The 17,382-nt window shown below is 35.2% G+C and overlaps 1 protein-coding gene across 3 annotated transcripts in view; it reads left to right on the top strand.

Moving 5' to 3' along the window:
• The window catches only part of pbl (epithelial cell transforming 2 pebble), an 82,231-nt gene that overhangs the window by 58,571 nt on the left and 6,278 nt on the right, over positions 1-17,382 (top strand). For all 3 annotated transcript variants that reach the window (XM_083130101.1, XM_083130099.1, XM_083130100.1), the window contains 6 exons: positions 408-596; positions 2,601-2,808; positions 4,214-4,374; positions 7,360-7,479; positions 13,234-13,390; positions 17,063-17,217. In XM_083130101.1, the coding sequence (XP_082986227.1) occupies positions 408-596; positions 2,601-2,808; positions 4,214-4,374; positions 7,360-7,479; positions 13,234-13,390; positions 17,063-17,217 (990 nt within the window). The remainder of the gene's footprint in view (positions 1-407; positions 597-2,600; positions 2,809-4,213; positions 4,375-7,359; positions 7,480-13,233; positions 13,391-17,062; positions 17,218-17,382) is intronic.

A 17,382-nucleotide genomic window follows, 5' to 3' on the forward strand; every position in this document is an offset into this window, starting at 1 on the left:
ATCGCCCTCGAAGGCAACTATATTGAATAATATAATCGAATTTTGTCAAAAAAATATTTTTTACTATGTTAGCCTATGAACTTTTCAGCCCAACTGTTATACTGCTGTTTTTCTGCACGGAGTTTCATTTTAGCTCTGGAGAATGCAGAAATTCACTAGTTCTAAGAGGTGATTATAAAACTGCCATATTGGTACACTATGAAGGGTTCTCTGGTTCTGTCTACAGTGGAGGCATATTGTGGTTCAGATCCCACTACAAACTGTAGGTCCAGTCCCAATTCAACTTGCTGTGCATGAATTGGACTTAAAGAAAAAACAACCTTTTAAATTGCAAGTGGTTTCTCTAAACACAGGATCTGACATAAGACTTCTTTGTAATGATTGTTGTGTGTGCTTTTTTCTCTCAGATATTTAAGAACCAGTTAGAAGACGGGAGTGGTGCAGGGGGCCCTCTGCTAAACAATACGGAGATCAAGAAAATATTTGGTGACATTCCACCAATATATGAGGTGCATAAAGAGATTCTCGATGAATTAAAGTGGTCAGCTTCACATTGGAAGGAAGGATTTAGTTTAGGAAACATATACATGAAAGTCGTGAGTATGATTTAAGAATTTATTTGGATTTTTTTCTAACTTTAAGCATTTATATATTGTGTTATATTGAACATTGATTTGTAATTATACGAGTAGTAGTCCAAAAATAAGGTCTGCTGTTCCATTAAAAGGAATGGCATTTTGACAAGAGGATAAATGCCAGCTTTTCTTTTCAATGTAGTTCCCATGGGAACTTGTTTTACTGGCATACCAGGTTGCAGAGTTCCTTGCTTACAAACAAGTGTCACTTGTCTAAAAATTTTAATAAATGTCATACACTCATTCATATTCTGAGTTTTAATTTAACCTTAATTTGCCACATTATATGTAAGATGGAAGTTGCTTCAGTAGCTTATTGCATAGGGCACTGGCATAGCAAGCAAGATTCAAGCTATGATAAGTCAAATTTTATCAAACAATTCTAATCATGTGTGTAGTAATGTTTTTCAGCCTACGAAATAACATGCTATAAAATTGCACACAAAGTGCACATTTGCATTGTAATTAGTAGCGCTAAGATTTTCATGACTATATTTATTTCTCTACATGTTACAAAATCTAAATTAAGGAGAGCCGTGGTGGTCTAGTTGGTAGAGCATCAATTATCCACACAGGAGACCCAGGGTGGGTGATATAAGCTTGGAATTTTTCTGGCCTTGTCTCTGCATAAAGTGGCTCTGGGGCTTACCTAGCCTCAAATCAATGTGACATGGGGGGGGGGCAGCCAAAGCATGGTGCTGATCACATCACCTCCAAATTTGCTGAGATGGAGATTGCGTGGGGCCCTACTCCCACATCTTCTAAATATGCCTTCTTGGCATATGCATGGGAAACTTTTACCTTTTTGCATTAAGGTGCTTCAATGTGATTTAGCATATTTTAACCAGTTTTTGGTTCTATTCAGTGTATATATTTTTTTTCAAGGTGTAAATAACTTCCTTTATGCACTTAACTATTTGTTCCTATGAGGATCTAAGTGGAAAGATACTTTATTTTAAAGTACAGTGCCTTGTTGCTGACAAAATGCGATCATGTACATTCGAAAATTTGTAGAAAGTAGTCGTGCATCACAACTCAGTGTTCGTAAAATGAATTAACATGAAGTATGTGAAATAATACTTCGAATAAAATAAATAGACATTCATACTTTCAAATTCCCTTCTTTTTAATTTTTTCTTCCTACCATTGGAAGCGGCCCCGGCGCCCACCCAGCGTCGAATAACATGGGTACCTGGGGGAAACCCTGGGGGGTAAAGGCGGTCAGGGGCATGCTGCTGATCACATCACCCCCACTCACGACCGGATCAAGAAAGTGTGGGGTGTTACCCTCACACCCCCTATACGCCTTCATGGCGTGGTGCTAAGCACAGGGGAACACTTTACCTTTTTTTTTTTTTTACCACATGGGGTCAATTTTGGGCTCAAAAGCGGTAAATAAAATAAAATTTTGCTGTTATAGCAGTGAAAGAGCGGTATAAAAAATGACATTATGGTTTTAAAAATATGAATATAATCCCAAATTTGATTTAAAAACTGCACTTACTACACCAAATATACACATTCCTTCTAATAGCACATTTGTGCCAATACCAGAATATTAAGTTCATTCCTGTATAAAGGGGTCCATTTTAGCTTCTCAAATATTTACAGCAGAATTAAGAACCCATCAATTTTACGTGAATTACATAACTCTCAGGATAATTCTGACTTCAGAAAGTGTCACGTCGGTAAATAAACTGTTAAGTTTCATGTTTGAGTCTATTTTGCATTTTGCAGTTCATTTCTCATTATTTCATAACAAAACTGGATGAGAAAATGCACCCCACACATTTCAGGAACATGAGAAATTAACATTACAATGTTTTATTTAACATTTCTTGTTTTCGTCAAAAACAAAATGCCTCATATTGCGATTTTTGGGAATGAAAATTGTTAACCATAATAATTATTTCAACTGCTGTTCTTACTATAATATTCCATGCTATTATTTGATTGTTCTTCCAGGCAGATAAATTAATTACAGCGTATCCCCCGTTTGTGAATTCCTTCGAAGACATGAAGGAAACTCTAGCGAGATGTGACCAGACAAAGCCACGCTTCCACGCTTTCCTGAAAGTCTGCCAGACAAAGCCAGAGTGCGGAAGGGAGACCCTACAAGACCTGCTCATCCGTCCAGTGCAGAGGCTCCCGAGTGTTAGCCTCTTGCTCAATGGTACGCTTCACATGTTGAGTGTAGAAATAAGAACTCTCTTGTAGGAGCATTACGAAATTGTATGCTCAGCTCTTGAGAGAAATGTACATGTAATACATTGAAATGTTGAACAATTAATGAAGTTCAGCCACTACATAAACATTTGTTGTTAACAATGATGTTTGTTAAAAACAACGCAAAACACACAAACAGCACGATAAAATACACACTTTAAGAGTTTGTCCAAGCTTTTGATTCCAGCCCTGATTATTATTCCAAGATGGAATCCAAAGCTTGGACAAACTTTTAAAGTGTCTTTTATTGTGCTGTTTTTAACAAGTATGTTGGCGGCACGTGACGTAAGAAGTTTTTACTGTCAAATAATATTGGTATGATGACTGTTGCTACAGAGTAGCTTTGCAAAGGCTAAGGTCCATATTGCTAAGTAAATAAATATTTTTCCATCCCTTGGAGACCAGTAGGAAGGCCAAGATGAAGATGGATGGATAAAGTTGAGATGGACCTAAAGGAATTCTGTAAGGATGGAAAATATTGGATTGCTCTCGCCCAGGATAGGGACAGATGGAAGGCTTGAGTTGCTGCAGCCATAAACCTTCAGGTTTAAGAATGCTAGAAAGTTAGTTAGTTTCATGTAAAATCTAAACAGAGTTTCATTGAACATTGTAACTATAACCCAAATACCAATTTTTTATTAACTTTTTTTTTCAGTATTTAATATGGATAGGAGAGGCTAATCATTACTTGATGTCATCTGATATAGCCGTATCAGTTTATTGGTCATGTTACGGTACTAATAATTTTATCAATCCAATAAAACCGACCTCCATGGCAGTGTGTTTAACACAGTTGACTATGATGCCAGGGGTTCGAATCCCGGCCTGGGCATGGGTGTTCTTTGTGAGTGTTCCTTCATCAATTTCATTGTATCGTCACTCATGCTCATCTTCGTAATTAGCCAAAAGTGGCAGAAGAGTAAAATAAACCAAATCAATTAATCTATCCAATAGAGATTTAATTAGCTTGTAATTTAATTCTACTTTTTTAATGAAGAATTTCGCTAAGGATTTAGTTATGAATAAAAACATACATGTATTAACACTATGTGCTGATTTCTTAAAGTAAGTGTCGAAGTATGCAGTTTCTTTATCAAAGCAAACCCATTTCATTCACCTCTTTACATACATTAAGGTGGTGAAAATCATTTCAAATTCTTGAAGTAACGTTTGCAACTTAGATCTGATCTCTAGAATATCTTGCCATATTATCAATAATTTTTTATCTGTACTTTATCTGTATTGGCAACAATTTCTAATTTAAAAATCAAATTGGTCCATCTGTATTATTATTTCAGAAGTATTTGTTGCAGTTTATGATTTTTGTCTGAATGTCATCCTTTTTCTTGTAGATATATTGAAGCACACACCAAAGAATAATCCAGACTATGCAGCTTTAGCCAGGGCTTTGGACAAAATCAGAGAAGTGATGACTCATATTAATGAGGACAAGAGGAAGGCTGAAGGGCTTCGTGTAATGTTTAACATTTTTAATGAGATAGACAACTGCCCGGTAAGTTCACCGTTGGAATAATATTGTTTTTACTACTTAGGGATGGGACACATTAATCGGTACTCTATCAATATCAGCCAATATAGCAGGGTTGGCAAAATTGGTTTTGAAAAAAAAGAAGTTTTTTTTGTTGTTTAAAACATGTTTTTAATGTTTTAAACAAGAACCGAAAAAACATGTTTTAAACAAAAAAGACATTTAAAACATAATGCCAAGAAGAATTTTTTCTAAGAATAATTATTAATATGGAATCTGTTAATAATCCAAGGAAGGATTCTGTTCCTAGTTATAAAGTAAATGCTTGACTAACTTCTTAAAATACTTATTTTTGTTAATCTTAAAAGTTAAATCTCGCATGTAGGCTGTTCAAGAAGCTTCAACTAATGCACAGTTGCCAGGCCCCACTCTATCCATGTGGTAGCTTTTTTTGTTTTGTTTTTTGGAATACGACATTTTTTCATGAATGCAACAAAATATTGACATTGACAACTGTGTGCAGTGTATTAAGTGAGGAACAAAACTGTTTCATCCATACAGTATTCAATTATATATTTTTTTAAACACTTCTAAAGAAAAAAAAAACATAACCAGGCATTTTATAGAGGCCCATGGGTACTCATCACGATATGTTTCTTTGTTAACTGACTATACATTTTCAGCCACTCAACAGATTTCTGTGCAGAATAAATAAAATGACATGGAATGAATGAAAATCTAATGTTACAAAACATGCAAGTAACTGCAAACTATCAAACATCAAGTATCAAAATGTGTTTTAAACAAGTCTGAAAAAAACATGTTTAAAACACATTGTTTTAAATGTTTTAAACATTTGTAAGAAAAACAAAGCTGTGTGTTTTTAACATTTTTGTTTTAAACATTCCAACCCTGCGATATAGGCATATCGGTGTATTGGTTTATCGGTAAAATTACCGATAATTTTACCGGTCCTATATATCCATAAATATCTGATATTTTAGTGCAAAATTCTGCCATTTTGTTACAATTTGTATGGATAATCTCCATGTAAAAGAGTAAATATCTAAGTACACAACTTATTTTGCATTGCAGTCACCTGAAAATAGTTTTATTTGGGAGGTCAATGTACTATTCAGGTTCTTCAAGGATCATTTGTGATTTTATATCTGATCGGTAGCATATCGGTATCGGTAAATTTTATATCGCTACTTTATTGGTATCGGCCAAAATTTCATATCTGCCCATCCCTACGACATATGCTAGTGTCATTTGTGCTAATTTGTAAAATGAATGTCAATAACTTTAATTTTCAAAGGTCAAAATTGTTGTTAAGGAGGGACAATAGAAACATGCTTAACATGCTAAGCTACAGATGTAAGGGGTGACCTGGTAATGCATTCAAAAGTCAACCTCGCTTTCACATACTACACCCTCAGTGAAAGTGATTGGGGGGGGGGGCATTTGCCCCCCCCCTACTTTTTGTAACTTTTGCCCCTGCATTCTGCTAAACCTGACCTACAAAGGGAAATATACTGTCTTTGCCTCCCCAGTTTTGGCACCTTGCCACCCCAGTTTTGGAACCCAATCACCGTCACTTTACACCCTGGTAACTGCTTTCTGCAGGCCAAGGAGTTGTGCTGTCCTGCCGTGTGCTGAGGGTCCCTTTACAGCCTCAGCTTTTCACCTCAGTCACATACAGTACAGTTTTAGCTAGAGCTGAGCCGTTACCCGGTCTCGGAAATCTCTTATAATGCCTGGGGGTTCGACGTGCTGACCCCACGTCACCCCATTACCAGTTGAAGATCTCCACACCCCTCTAGGTAGGATTGTGGAAGGAAGACTGGCAGTCGGGAGATCGGCCTAGGCCCTTCAATGGTTGTCGAGCCATGGGTAATTATTTTATTTATAATTATAGAATCACAAAATCCATTTCTCCCTAAAATAATGAAAGTTATGTCTTTTGCATAATATCCAGGATATTTAGACTGAGGGTGGGGCAAGACATCGTTGTGGATCCTGCAAGATGCCCTGGTTCAAGTAAAGTGTAAGCCAATCTTGGTGTTTAAATTCCAACCTGTACTTTCCAACACTGATACAACTTAGCTTTCTTCTGCTAGATGACTTAAGTAATCATTATTGCCTTGGTTGTGATTTGAATCCGCACTGCATAACATGCCTCACTACATTAACCCTTAACTCGTATAGACAGTCTCTCAGGCCACGCTGAATTTATCTTTTACTTTATTTCTCGCACCTCCAACCACTAGTGGACCCTTCTCCATACTTTTCAGTCGGGGTGCTGGCTACATGCTGTCAAGATCATGAGGTCTTGCCTTTGATTTTTCATTAATCAACATACCATAGTAGTTACGTGTGTTTTTTGCTACATTGTATTTCAAATGGGTCAAAACTCATTTCCAATTTCAGAAAAATACAGTGGAACCCCAATTTTACGTTCATGGAATTTACATTTTCCCTACATTACACATTCAATTCTGATGGTCCAAACAGGGTAAAGTGTCATAAAATTTTCCTAGATTTTACATTTTCCGGCATTTAAGTTTTTCTGGCTTAGTACCTTGAAAGATGTAAAATCGAGGTTCTACTGTATTACATACTACTTTATAGTACCTTTCTTCTGACAACATAAAAATTAGAAATTTTAAGAATTTGGTTTTTTAAAAAAAATAAAGGAGCCATTGTTTTTGTTTTTGACTGATTTTCTTCCTCTTTGCATAAATTACATTGTTTCTTCAACTAAACAAAATTAATTGAAAATTGGTTTACAATATTCTTCTATAACCATGTCAAGTTGCATGAAATGTGTCAGAAATTGAAAATAGCAAAACAGCTAGTGTACAGTTCAAATTAATACAGCAGTCTCACATACCCCACCACAGTAGTTGTCCATAGTAGTTAAGGGTTAATGTTACTACTTGCAGCTTTATGTTTAAGTATATAGTAACAAAACTGCTAATGTTATAACATTTCTCAATCCATTTGCAGCCTGATCTGGTGTCGTCTCATCGAACCTTTGTTGAGAAGTGTGATGTTGGGGAGCTGAGTGATGAGTTGAGCGGCAAAGGGGACAGCTTACATCTCTTCCTGTTTTCTGATGTTTTGGAGGTAAAAGGCCCCCTTTAAATTCTTGCACCTACAAGGTTTCCATTGACATGGAAATCCTAGAGAATCTCAAAACGTCCAGAAAATCAACTCAGGAGTGGAAAAGTTGGGGAATTATGTAAAAGCTCGTTAAATATCAAGGAATTGGATTGTTTTTGTACTTCCCAAGATTAGGAAAGATAAAATATCACATTTTCACCATTGATATTTTGTGTAAATGTGTTTTTTATAATTTTGTCTTCATTTATTTTCAACAGTATGCATATACTTCATCCATTTGATTAGCATGGCAAACTGAAGACTTTTCATCCATATATTGTTAAAAAATGATCTGGAAAGTAGCAATGCTGTTGCAAAGGTAATCGCAATTAGTCAGTGTGCAAAATTTTCAGGATGTCCAGAATCCAGAAAAGTGTCGGAGCAATTCCATAAAAATGTCAACTTTGATGGTCAAAATTATATAGCAGTGGAGAGCAATGTGATGTACATCGTTTTAAAGGAGAAATTCTTTAGATTGCGAATATACAATACCTGTGTTTCTAAACTCTAAAATTTTTCTGTAAATAATTACCTCATCAAGTACTATTCCACGACTTTTGATTCAGAACATCCAGATTCATTGCTATGCAAGAAGAAAGACTACTACTTGAAATTTCCTGGGTTATATTTTTTTCATTATATCAGGGTTGCTACTCACTGGGAATTCCTCGAATTCCTGAAATTATGCGTGAATTATTAGCTCTGGGAATTCTCCATGAATTCTGCTTGAATTTTTCTCCGGGGATGTGAAAAATTGCAACTTGCATTAAACCAAATGTCATTGGCATTTGCCCTGAGGCAAATTTTTCACACATTTATCAAGGAATTCAAATAAAGCTGGGTGGAAAATAAAACACAATTCTCTCATTCCATTTACTTTGTTAGTGCCCTAACTAACTAACTAACTAACTCTCTAGCCTTCTTAAACCCGAAGGTTCATGGCTGCAGCAACACAGGCCTTCCATCTGTCTCTATCTTGAGCAAGATCTATATACTCTTTTCCATCCTTACCAATTTCCTTTAGGTCCATCTCAACGTTGTCCCTCCATCTTCGTCTTGGTCTTCCTACAGGTCTCTTACCATCAGGTTTCCCAACAAGAATCCTGTAAACTCCTCTTTCCTCTCCCATTCGTGCCACTTGGCCTGCCCACCTAAGTCTTCTTGATTTAATTATTCTAATAATATCTGGACATGAATACAAATTATGTAGTTCTAAATTATGTAACCTTTTCCACTCACCTGTCTCCTCATCCCTTTTAGGTCCAAAGATTTTCCTAAGGATCTTATTTTCAAATACTCTCAATTTATGTTCCTCTTTCAATGTAAGGGACCAAGTTTCACATCCATATAATACTACAGGCAAAATTACTGTTTTGTATATTTTAACTTTTAGTTTCTTAGATATTAAACGAGAAGACAAAAGTTTATGAAGAGAGAAGTAACATGCATTTCCTGAATTAAGCCTACTTTTTATTTCCTCTTTAATATAATTTTCATTTGTTAATATTACTCCTAAGTATTTGAATTTGGAAATTGATTCAAACGAGTTGTTATCAATAATTAGATTTTGATTATTACGTAACACTTGGTTTCGGCCTGTAAGCATATATTTAGTTTTCTCTTTGTTAACTTCCAAACCTATCTCTTTAGCAGTTTTGAAAAATATTTTAGCATTATTCTTAATTGTATTCACATCATCCCCCAGTAAGTCTACATCATCTGCATATGCTAACAGCTGAGTCACACCATTTAATTTTAGTCCTTCTTTAGTTTCTTTTACCTTCCTTACAGCATATTCTAAGGCAAAATTAAAGAGCAATGGAGATAATGCATCTCCTTGTTTTAACCCATCATGAATTGTAAATTTGTCAGACACATTAATATCCACACGAATTTTACTTTCTGTTTCACTGGTGCATATTTTTATCATACTAACAAGCTTCTTAGGTATTCCAAACTCTACTAATATATTATATAATTTATCTCTTTTGACCGAATCATATGCTTTTTTGAAATCAATGAATAGCTGATGAACATTTTGATTATATTCCCACTTTTTTTCAAGTGTCTGTCTGATGTGAAAAATCTGATCTGTAGTTGATCTGTTACGTTTAAATCCACATTGATAATCACCTATAATTTCATTAGCATATGGGGTTAGTCTTGTTAAAAGAATGTTAGATAATATTTTATATGTTGTTGAGAGTAGAGAAATTCCACGGTAATTATTGCAGTTCATTTTATCACCTTTTTTAAACACTGGGACAATTATGGATTCTTTCCACTGTTGAGGGATTTCTTCTTTATTCCATATTAAACAAATTAATTTATGAATTTGTCATATTAATGAATTTCCACCATATTTAATTAACTCAGCTGGTATTAAATCAATGCCAGGTGCTTTGTTATTCTTTAGCCTTTTAATAGCATCTTTAACTTCAGTCAAGTTAGGTTCTGGAACTAAAGGTTCTGCTGTGTGGACTTCATTTACTTCTGATTTATCTCCTACATGAACATTTAAAAGGTCATTAAAGTAGTTCTTCCATCTATTTAGAATATCGCTTGGGTCAGCTAGAAAATCACCGTCTTTATCTTTTATCAAGTTTACTTTAGGTTGCCACCCCTTTCTAAATTCATTTTCACCTTTATATAAATCTCTGATATTTTTATTTTTGCTGTTTGTTTCAATTTCGTTAATTTTGCTTTTCAAGTAATCTCTTTTTTTACTTCTAAACGTGCGGTTAACTTCTCGCTTTATTCTATTATAATTGTTTAGATTTGTATCATCAGAGTTATTTAACCACCTAAGTCTAGCCTGATTCCTTATTTCTATTAGATTATGACATTCATTATCAAACCATGGCTTACTTTTTCTCGGTTTATGGTATCCTATACTTTCTTTAGCTGCTGATTCTATTGCATTACGTATGTGCTCCCAATTCTTATTTACGTCTGTTTCATTTATATTTTCATCATCATTTAAATCCTGCAAAACATCAAATCTATTTGACAGTTTAATTTGGTAATCTTTCTTAATTCTTTCATCAGTAAACTTTCCTGTATCAAATTTTAGAACTTTTAGATTTTGTTGCTTATGATTTATCACTGAGAGTCTTTCTCTTAATTTAGCAATTACTAAATAATGGTCACTGGCACAGTCAGCACCTCTATGTGTACGAACGTCAATTATACTAGTATGCCTTCTCTTATCAATGAGAATATGATCTATCTGATTATGAGTTTTACCATCTGGAGAAGACCAGGTATATTTATGGATATCTTTATGTTTAAATGTGGTACTTTTCACAATTAAATTCTTTGAGGTTGCAAAAGTAATCAATCTTATACTATTATCATTACTTATTTCATGAAGGCTTTCTTTACCAATCGTGGGTTTAAATGTCTCTTCTTTGCCAATCTGTGCATTACAGTCACCTAACAGAATTTTCATATCATACTGAGAAAATTTATCAAAGACCTGTTCTAACTCTGCATAAAAATCATCTTTAGTATTATCATCTTTATCTTCCGTTGGTGCATGTATGTTTATTAAAATAATTTTACACCACCTACCCTGTAAAACTGCATATGATATCCTATCATTAATAAATTCTACTGTTTTAAGAGCCGAGATAATTCTATTGTTTATGAAAAAGCCTGTTCCAAAATTATGATTTTCAGTACCACCATAGAAAAAAGTATAATTTTTAGTTTTACAATTCCCTTCTCCTGGCCACCTAACTTCCTGGACAGCTACTACATCTAATTTATACTTAACTATCTCATTAACTGTACACTGAAATGCCCCAGGCCGGTAAAGGCTCAGAACATTCCAGGTGCCTAATTTAATATCCTTATTCCTAATGTAGATCTTATCCTTAGTCCAGGGACCTCCCAAAGTAGTCCCCACCCAGAGATCCGAACGGGGGACTATTTTACCTCCGGAATATTTTACCTTGGGAACATCCATGGCCTTATATTGCTGATTCTTGACATATCTTTTTACAGTGCTGAGTTGTCAGCTCTACGCCTAACCCCCAATATGAATGAAGGAACTACTACACAAGACAAACACAAACACATTAGACAGCACAATTACTACATAAGTCGAACACAAACACATTAGACAGCACAACTACTACACAAGACACACACAAACACATCGCAATTATAACAAAATATAAACACAAACACATCACAGCTACTACCCAAGACAAACACAAACAAATTAGACAGCACAACTACTATGCAAGACAAAACAAACATACTAGACAGCACAACTACTACACAAACATACTAGACAGCACAACTACAACACAAGACACATACATACACACCACCGATACTACACAAGACAAGCAGAAACACATTAGGCAGCATAACTACTACACAAGACAATCCCAAATGAAATTTATACACACATTCTATTGTTGTGATTCAACAAATCAACCAATAAGCATTGTTCTTCTTCTGGAAGCAGATTTTGTTCACTCCAAATGAACACAACATATTGGATCCATGTTTAATCATTTTTATATATATAATATATTGCCTAATTTCCTTTAGGTCCATCTCAACGTTATCCCTCCATCTTCGTCTTCCTACATGTCTCTTACCCATCAGATTTCCCAACAAGAATCCTGTACTCTCTTTTTTCCTCTCCCATTCGTGCCACATGGCCTGTCCACCTAAGTCTTCTTGATTTAATTATTCTAATAATATCAGTACAGGAATACAAATTGTGCAGTTCTAAATTATGTAACCTTCTTCACTCACTTGTCTCCCCCATTCCTTTTGGGTCCAAATATTTTCCTTTCAAATACTCTTAATTTATGTTCCTCTTACAATGTAAGGGATCAAGTTTCACATCCATACTATAATATTACAGGCAAAATTACTGTTATGTATATTTTACTTACTTCTAGGGCTTTTACCACAATTAAAAATAATATTCTGCTTTTCCATTAGCAGCAACTTCCTAAAAGAACCATCTCAATAAATTTAGTAAACATGTTAGTTATGCTAGCATATGCATTTAAAATTCAAACAACAGGTGCAAAACAATCTATCTGACAGACTGAAGATTATTACAAGATAAGATACTGTATCTTGAAGTGGATTAGGTAAATTTGAGTTTGAAATTCGTATACAGAAGAATTGTTGGTAGATTAGTACATCCCGTATTATTTGTGACTTGTGTTTGTAGATGTTTTGCGAGCCTGCGTATGTGGAATGGCAGATGTAAATTTCGCACCTTAAATATTTTAAATATATATACCATATAATTAAATTGAATTAGAATTTTTCGATACATTGGAATCATGCAGACCCTTTATAATGTTCATGTATTTGTGTATGTATGTGTGTGTGTGTGTGGTGAGAACCGGTAACACATAAGGTTGAAATAGAGAAATAATCTGCTTGTACCCTTGAATATTTTGGAAAGTCTGCCTTGAAAGCCAGGAATTATACTTGAATTTTGTCATGGCCCTAGAGTAGCCACCCTGTATATGTTTCATGAATCATATACAAAAACAAAATATAAATAAATAAAACAGTCTGTTACCTCTGTAATTGCTCATCAACTTGTATCTGTGATAATATTTCAAGTGATACTTTCTGAACTGATTCCACTGGTATCGGCTCAATCATAGTTGAAATTATATATACGTATATCTGCTACCTAAATGCAATTTAATATGCTCTCCTTTTCCCCAGGTGTGCAAAAAAAGATCCAAGGCTTTTGGTACCCTGAGAAGTCCAAGCACAGCCAGCTTACACTCTCTGAAGCTTTCAGCTAGCAAACCATTTAAACATGTTAAGTTACTTTCTCTGCAAAGTATTAAGAAGGTTGTGAATATCAAGGAAAGAGATGGTAAGTAGTTTATTATATTAATGGCACTGATAAGCATCGTCATGTCCCATGATTCTTTCATGGTCAGTGAGTAATGTCCTCTTTATGTTTTAGCTTGATTATTCGCCTGTCACATTTCTTTGTCACTCCTTGCTCTCCTAACAGACCTCTTCCAAGAAGTGTTTGGAAACATCCACCACTACATTTAGCCTCTCATTGATCTAAGCTTTGTTGTTGTTCCGGGCCTCCCTGATGGCATAGTGGTAAAATCGTTGCCGTGTAATGAGGGGTCCCAGGTTTGATATCCGGTTAAGGCACATAGCGGTTCAGATCCCACTTTAAACTGTAGGTCCAGTCCCGATTAGCCTTTCTGGGCATAAAGTTGACTTAAAACTCAAAACTTGTGGCTGTTCCTTTCTTGGACCCTGTTGCTGCCCTCTTTCATCAGCATCCTCAAGCAAATATCCTTTGAAACATTATAATCGCAGCTATCATGTACACAATCGTGAAGAAAGAGCATTCTCATCTTCAATTCCCTACCTCATTCCATTTCTTTACTTATTTATTTGTATTTCTTTCTTCACCTCAATTAAATCAGTTGAACCCTGGTGCAAGAGAAAAAATACTAGGGTGAATCAAAAAGTAAGTTACACGCGACCCGTGTTTCTGTACTCAGTGATTTATCCACATGCCCCCAACACCCTCCTAAATTTTGACGAACACCCCCCCCCCCTCCCAAGCAGAAAAATGGACCCCCTGCAGTGTAAATATGGTTGGATTTTTATATGAACAATAGAATGACAATACTTCAACATAAAGGAACCATTTGTAGAGCTACAAGAAGCGAAGTGCAATTCAAAGAAGGAGGGTGGAATGTTCAGCATGGTCATTTCCTGGAAACACCAGGCTCCCTTGACAAGGCTTCGGTCAGCTTTAGGGAAGGGGCACTGCCATCTGGAAAATGTCAAACTGACCTCTCGCCCTCCTTCCAGGCAGACACACCGCACACAGTGTTGACAGTTCAGCATTTGAATACCTAAATAAATATGTCTTAAATACATTACAGATTTGTAAATTCAACTCCCGAGTCAATGAAATTTAGATTTCGTTGCATTGTCCTTTCGATTCCGACATTTGAAAAATGTACGTTAAAAGTAAGGGAAGAAATTCAAAGATACAGGCTTCACTCCTTGTAGTGAATTGTGTTACTATGGTTAGCAACACTATTTTCTGTAACTTGGGCGAGATGAATGATTTTGGAGTGGTAAGGAAAAGAACAGTTAAATGCCTTAGAACTAAGGCCAGTCTTAGTGTAGCATGTCAGTTCCTGTGTTGTTCTGCTTAGTGTAACAATGTCTGAAACTTTACTGCAAAACTGTCTGAAGAAGATAGAGAAAATGAAAAACCAGACAGAAAGAAACCGAAAGTGGTGAGTAGAAAAGCAGTGACACTATATGTAGGTATAATTTCTTCCAACCAATATTCATAAAGTACCAATATAAAATTAACTGACAGATTATTCGATATAGAACGGCAAGTATTTCATGAAGAACCTAAGTGATTCATTCACGTCTATAGTTGATGTATGTGACCATTTTTGTGGCTCTAAGAGTTCTTACCTTTGTAAAAGAAATTATTAGAAAGAGAGTTGTAAAAAGGGGGGGTCGGGTGGGGTTTGCATGGTCGCAAAGGACAAATTTGGGCTGCCGAACAAGCAAAACAGATATAAATAGAAAAGCGTTATCCTGTGAAATTACTGGCACCCTATTGAATTAAAGTTATTGTCAGTTTGCAAAGATATTGTAATAATTGTCTTCCTCTTTTTATCTAGTCTGTTCCCTGACATAATGACATATTTAATTTTTTTAACTTTGTAGAAGAAGCAAAGAATGTATAAGGAATTAAATATAAAAATTTTATTTACATTAAGTCCCAAATTTGTATTTGACCAGAGGCGCACCCTGCAAAACTTGGAGAGAAAAAATTAGCTTGATTCATTGTGCTCTTTGTGTTGCAAAGTGAAATAAATGCTATTCAGTTTTTAAATAATTGAAAATAAAGCATTACATCAAATTAGAAGTGAAAATTCCTTGTCTTCCCTTTACAGCTAACATGCAATGCGTTTATTTGCACATGTTATTTCGTTTTCTTTTAAGGCAAAGAGGCACAATTCCCTAGTGTCAGTAGATTCAAAGATAAACTCTCAACAGCGCCAAGTGTATTTTCCAAAGTTTTGTAAGGGTATAAGACTTCAATATCAAATTCCTTGACCAATTCCATTCAAAAGCAATACCAGGTATCTATCAAACGTGCATCCAAACTTCCCACTATATTTTAAAGTCTTCATGGCCATGCTAGAGTTTCATTACATTATTTTAGTTTTGTGAATCATTGTTTAAACAGAGATTTGAAAAGACCAGCAGAATCTGGAATACACTCGCAACATAGAATTATTATTATTATTATTTTTTATTATATATGCATATTTTCTAACTGAAGCTGGCCTCCTTGATGGCGCAGTGGTAGCATCGTGGCCTTCTAATCAAGGGTTCCCTGGTTCGATACCCAGTGGAGGCACATAGTGGTTCGGATCCCACTTTAAACTGTAGGTCCAGTCCCGATTAGCCTTACTGTGCATAAAGTGGACTTAAAACACCAACTCAATCAATCTAACTGTTTAATTAATAATATGCATTATCAGTTTGCAAATATAGTTCTAAAAATTTTCTTGCTTGCTTCGCTTGCAGTATGGTTTTTTATTTAAGTGTCATATTATATCTGCAGATACATGCACTTATAGCCCAGTCAATAAAGATTTAATATCCGTATTAATTCTGTAAAAGCTGAATTTTTGTCAGTTGTTACAACACTACTAGTAGTGCAAAATCCCAAAAGTCCCCGCCCCTCCTCATGGTTCTTCCCCCCACCAGTGCCCCGCCCAAACATCAATTTCGCAGACTCTGTTATTGACCTATATCTCCGTAACCAATGGTCGTAGGCAGGTAATTGTTTTTTAGTGTTAATCCTCATTAGATGGGCTACAAAAAGGGTTCTGTTTAATATTTCCATAATGTTGGTGGTTTTGCTGTAATTTAAACAATAATCTTCAAAAAGTGATTTTTTTCTATCACTTTCTGAAGTTTTTGCCTCGTAACTTTTGAACTAATCAAATGGCAAAAAATTGCTTCGAATAAAAGTTGTAGCCTAAGTTATAAGCTTTAAAACGATATCAGTTTTAATATATTTTAATGAAAGATGCGGCATAAAATGTGTCTCCAAATGGAGGACAGCACCAAGAAAGTGTGTCTTTATCACAATCCGGCGATTAAGTCCAGAATCATTGAATTTTCATTTACTTGCTCAAGAGATAGTAGGGACAGGGTATAAAGCAATACAAATTGAATGTTACGATACACTATTACCAGGGGGAAAATGTTGATAATTAAAATATACATTTTTAAACATAACCTGAAAAAAAACCAATGAAACCCAGTTTTGCCCACGTTTAATTGGGTTTTATCTGAAAACCCCCCCAAAAAACACCCAGAAAAACCAGGGCAAAATGCCAACCCTGTGTCAAAACCTGTAATTAATTAGCATTATAGGTATTGTTCCTGTTTAATGTTATCCATTGTTGTTAGTATATAAAGTGGAACCTCTATTTTTTCCAATTTTTATATTTTTCATCCCCAGACTGCCACAATGCATTTGCTCTGATGTGCAGGAATCATCAAGAAATGAAGGATAAGCTATATTCTTTTAGTATTTTGGATGAAGAAACCAATAAGACTGCATATTTGAAAACTTTATGCAGGCAAATAGCAAACACTGTCTGCAAAACAGATTATGTAAGTAGTCAACTAATTTACAATTTTCTTTTCCCAGTGTATTCGTTGATCATCATTTTATGATATGCTCATTGTTTCTTTTCTGTATGTCAGGGGGAGAGAGGGAGGGGTTCCATAAATTATTGATACACTTAGTAAGATATATACTACTACTACTTAATCTGT

The sequence above is a fragment of the Lepisma saccharinum genome, chromosome 10, assembly GCF_977018435.1.
Source record: "Lepisma saccharinum chromosome 10, izLepSacc3.1, whole genome shotgun sequence".
Classification (NCBI taxonomy): domain Eukaryota; kingdom Metazoa; phylum Arthropoda; class Insecta; order Zygentoma; family Lepismatidae; genus Lepisma; species Lepisma saccharinum.